The 1,416-nt window shown below is 43.5% G+C and overlaps 1 protein-coding gene across 1 annotated transcript; it reads right to left on the reverse strand.

Annotated features, from left to right (window-relative positions):
- Positions 1–586: 586 nt before the first annotated feature.
- Positions 587–1,123, reverse strand: LOC140804635 (uncharacterized). Its single transcript, XM_073160711.1, has one exon. The coding sequence runs from the start codon at positions 1,121–1,123 to the stop codon at positions 587–589; it is 537 nt and encodes a 178-aa protein (XP_073016812.1).
- Between the last annotated feature and the right edge of the window lie 293 nt (positions 1,124–1,416).

Here is a 1,416-nt window from a genome sequence, read left to right on the forward strand (position 1 = left end):
TTTTGCTAGCCGGTGTTGCTACTCTTAACGGTTCACTAAGAATATCATGCTCAAGTTTAAGCTTCTTAGCATATCTTCTAGACACAAACGAATGTGTGGCACCACAATCAAACAAAGCATATGCAGGCATTTTATTGAGTAAGATGGTACCTGCCACAACTTTGTTGCTATTATCGGCTTCCTCTTGGGTTATGGCATAAACCCGAGCATTTGTCTTGTTTTCATGTTGTTTGCTGGGCCCCGACCCTTTGTCCTTGTTGTCTGGACAGTCCTTAATTCTATGTCCCACCTTTCCGCACTTGAAACAAGCGCCTGTCTTCCGATAACATTCCTCAATATGTTTTTGTCGACATGTATCACACCATTTTCCTTCGGTGTTACCAGTACTGCCAGAACTTCCTTTGAAGGATCCACCTGAATAATTTGGTTTCTTGAACTTGGGATTATTCTGTGTGGATTGATTGTTCACCGGTCTCTTGTTCTTGTTTTCTTCTTCACGTCGCTTGATATCGGTTTCTGCGCTCATTGCAGCGCCCATTAAGTCCGCAAAGCTGCTTGGTTTGTACACTGCCAGTGCCGACTGAATTCAGCTGTTGAGTCCCTTCTTGAAACGGTGCATTTTTAACGTTTCATCTGACATGATTGTCGGGACGTAAGTTCCCAAATCGTTGAATTTTGACGTGTACTCCATTACCGTCATATCTGGTGACTGTCTGAAATTCTCAAACTCATTCAGCTTTTGTAGACGAAACTCGGCCGGATAGTATTGTTTCAGGAATTCCCTCTTGAAAATTTGCCACGTGATATCTTCTACTTCTGCTAGAGGTAGCGACACAGTTTCCCACCATTTCCTAGCCCGATCCTCCAAAAACGGGGTTGCGACTTCTACTCTTAATTCTTCCGGTATTTCTAGTAAATGTAGTTGTGTTTCCACGTTCTTGAGCCAGTTGTGGCTGACTTCTGGATCTGGGTTCCCATCAAAAGTTTGAACTCGATTCCTCCTCAGAGATTCGTAGTGATACTTAATCCCACGTGGCTGAGGTTCTTGGGGTGGTTGGATGGCGTTGACCATTGGATTCACAAATCCTTGTAATGTTGCAGCGACGATAGTTGCTATTGCCATCATATCCTCTTGACTGAGTGTAGTGACCCGTTCCAGAATCACCTACTAATCAAGAACTAAGCATGCAATTAACTTAATTAATAACAATCAGAGATAAACGCGGAAAAGGCCAATTAACGAAAGTTATACAACCCAATCGGAATCCAGAATACTCAAACTAAACTGAAAATATCTGATACAACCATATCGAAATAGAACAGTAATGAAGAACTAACTCAACCGTCTACTCCACGTCCTCCTCGACCTCCTCCTGAGCCATCCAACCTGAGGCCTGCCCCGTGGGAATGGGGTGT

This window comes from Primulina eburnea, chromosome 1, assembly GCF_022965805.1.
Source record: "Primulina eburnea isolate SZY01 chromosome 1, ASM2296580v1, whole genome shotgun sequence".
NCBI lineage: Eukaryota > Viridiplantae > Streptophyta > Magnoliopsida > Lamiales > Gesneriaceae > Primulina > Primulina eburnea.

Bases quoted from the DNA above. Each gene is read 5' to 3' on its own strand.
- LOC140804635 (XM_073160711.1), bottom strand. From the start codon at position 1,123: ATGGCAATAGCAACTATCGTCGCTGCAACATTACAAGGATTTGTGAAT.